Source organism: Penaeus monodon, chromosome 33, assembly GCF_015228065.2.
Source record: "Penaeus monodon isolate SGIC_2016 chromosome 33, NSTDA_Pmon_1, whole genome shotgun sequence".
Lineage (NCBI taxonomy): Eukaryota > Metazoa > Arthropoda > Malacostraca > Decapoda > Penaeidae > Penaeus > Penaeus monodon.
The window spans coordinates 21,556,557-21,556,775 of record NC_051418.1 but is presented as its reverse complement, the minus strand read 5'-3'; the positions used below and the strand labels follow the sequence as shown (position 1 = coordinate 21,556,775).

Sequence of the window (219 nt, the reverse complement as noted above, 5' to 3'; positions counted from 1 at the left end):
CACAGACTCTCCGCAAGGGCGCCACGGAGGCCGAGAAAGCCGAGTTCCTGAAGGAGGCTCAGCTGATGAGTCACTTCCAGCACGAGCACATCCTCCGTCTGCTCGCTGTGTGCACCGACCACGACCCCTTCTTCCTCATCCTTGAGCTGATGGAAGGAGGCGACCTACTGTCCTACTTACGCACTAGTCGAGGGGTATGAGGCCGTGTGTTAGCTCTTC

General features: G+C 58.9%; 1 protein-coding gene across 1 annotated transcript in view; it reads left to right on the top strand.

Annotated features, from left to right (window-relative positions):
• LOC119594304 (proto-oncogene tyrosine-protein kinase ROS-like) overlaps positions 1-219 on the top strand; it is a gene marked incomplete in the record, with an annotated part of 29,713 nt that overhangs the window by 26,097 nt on the left and 3,397 nt on the right. The window contains 1 exon segment of the mRNA XM_037943363.1: positions 6-194. Within this exon segment, the coding sequence (XP_037799291.1) occupies positions 6-194 (189 nt within the window).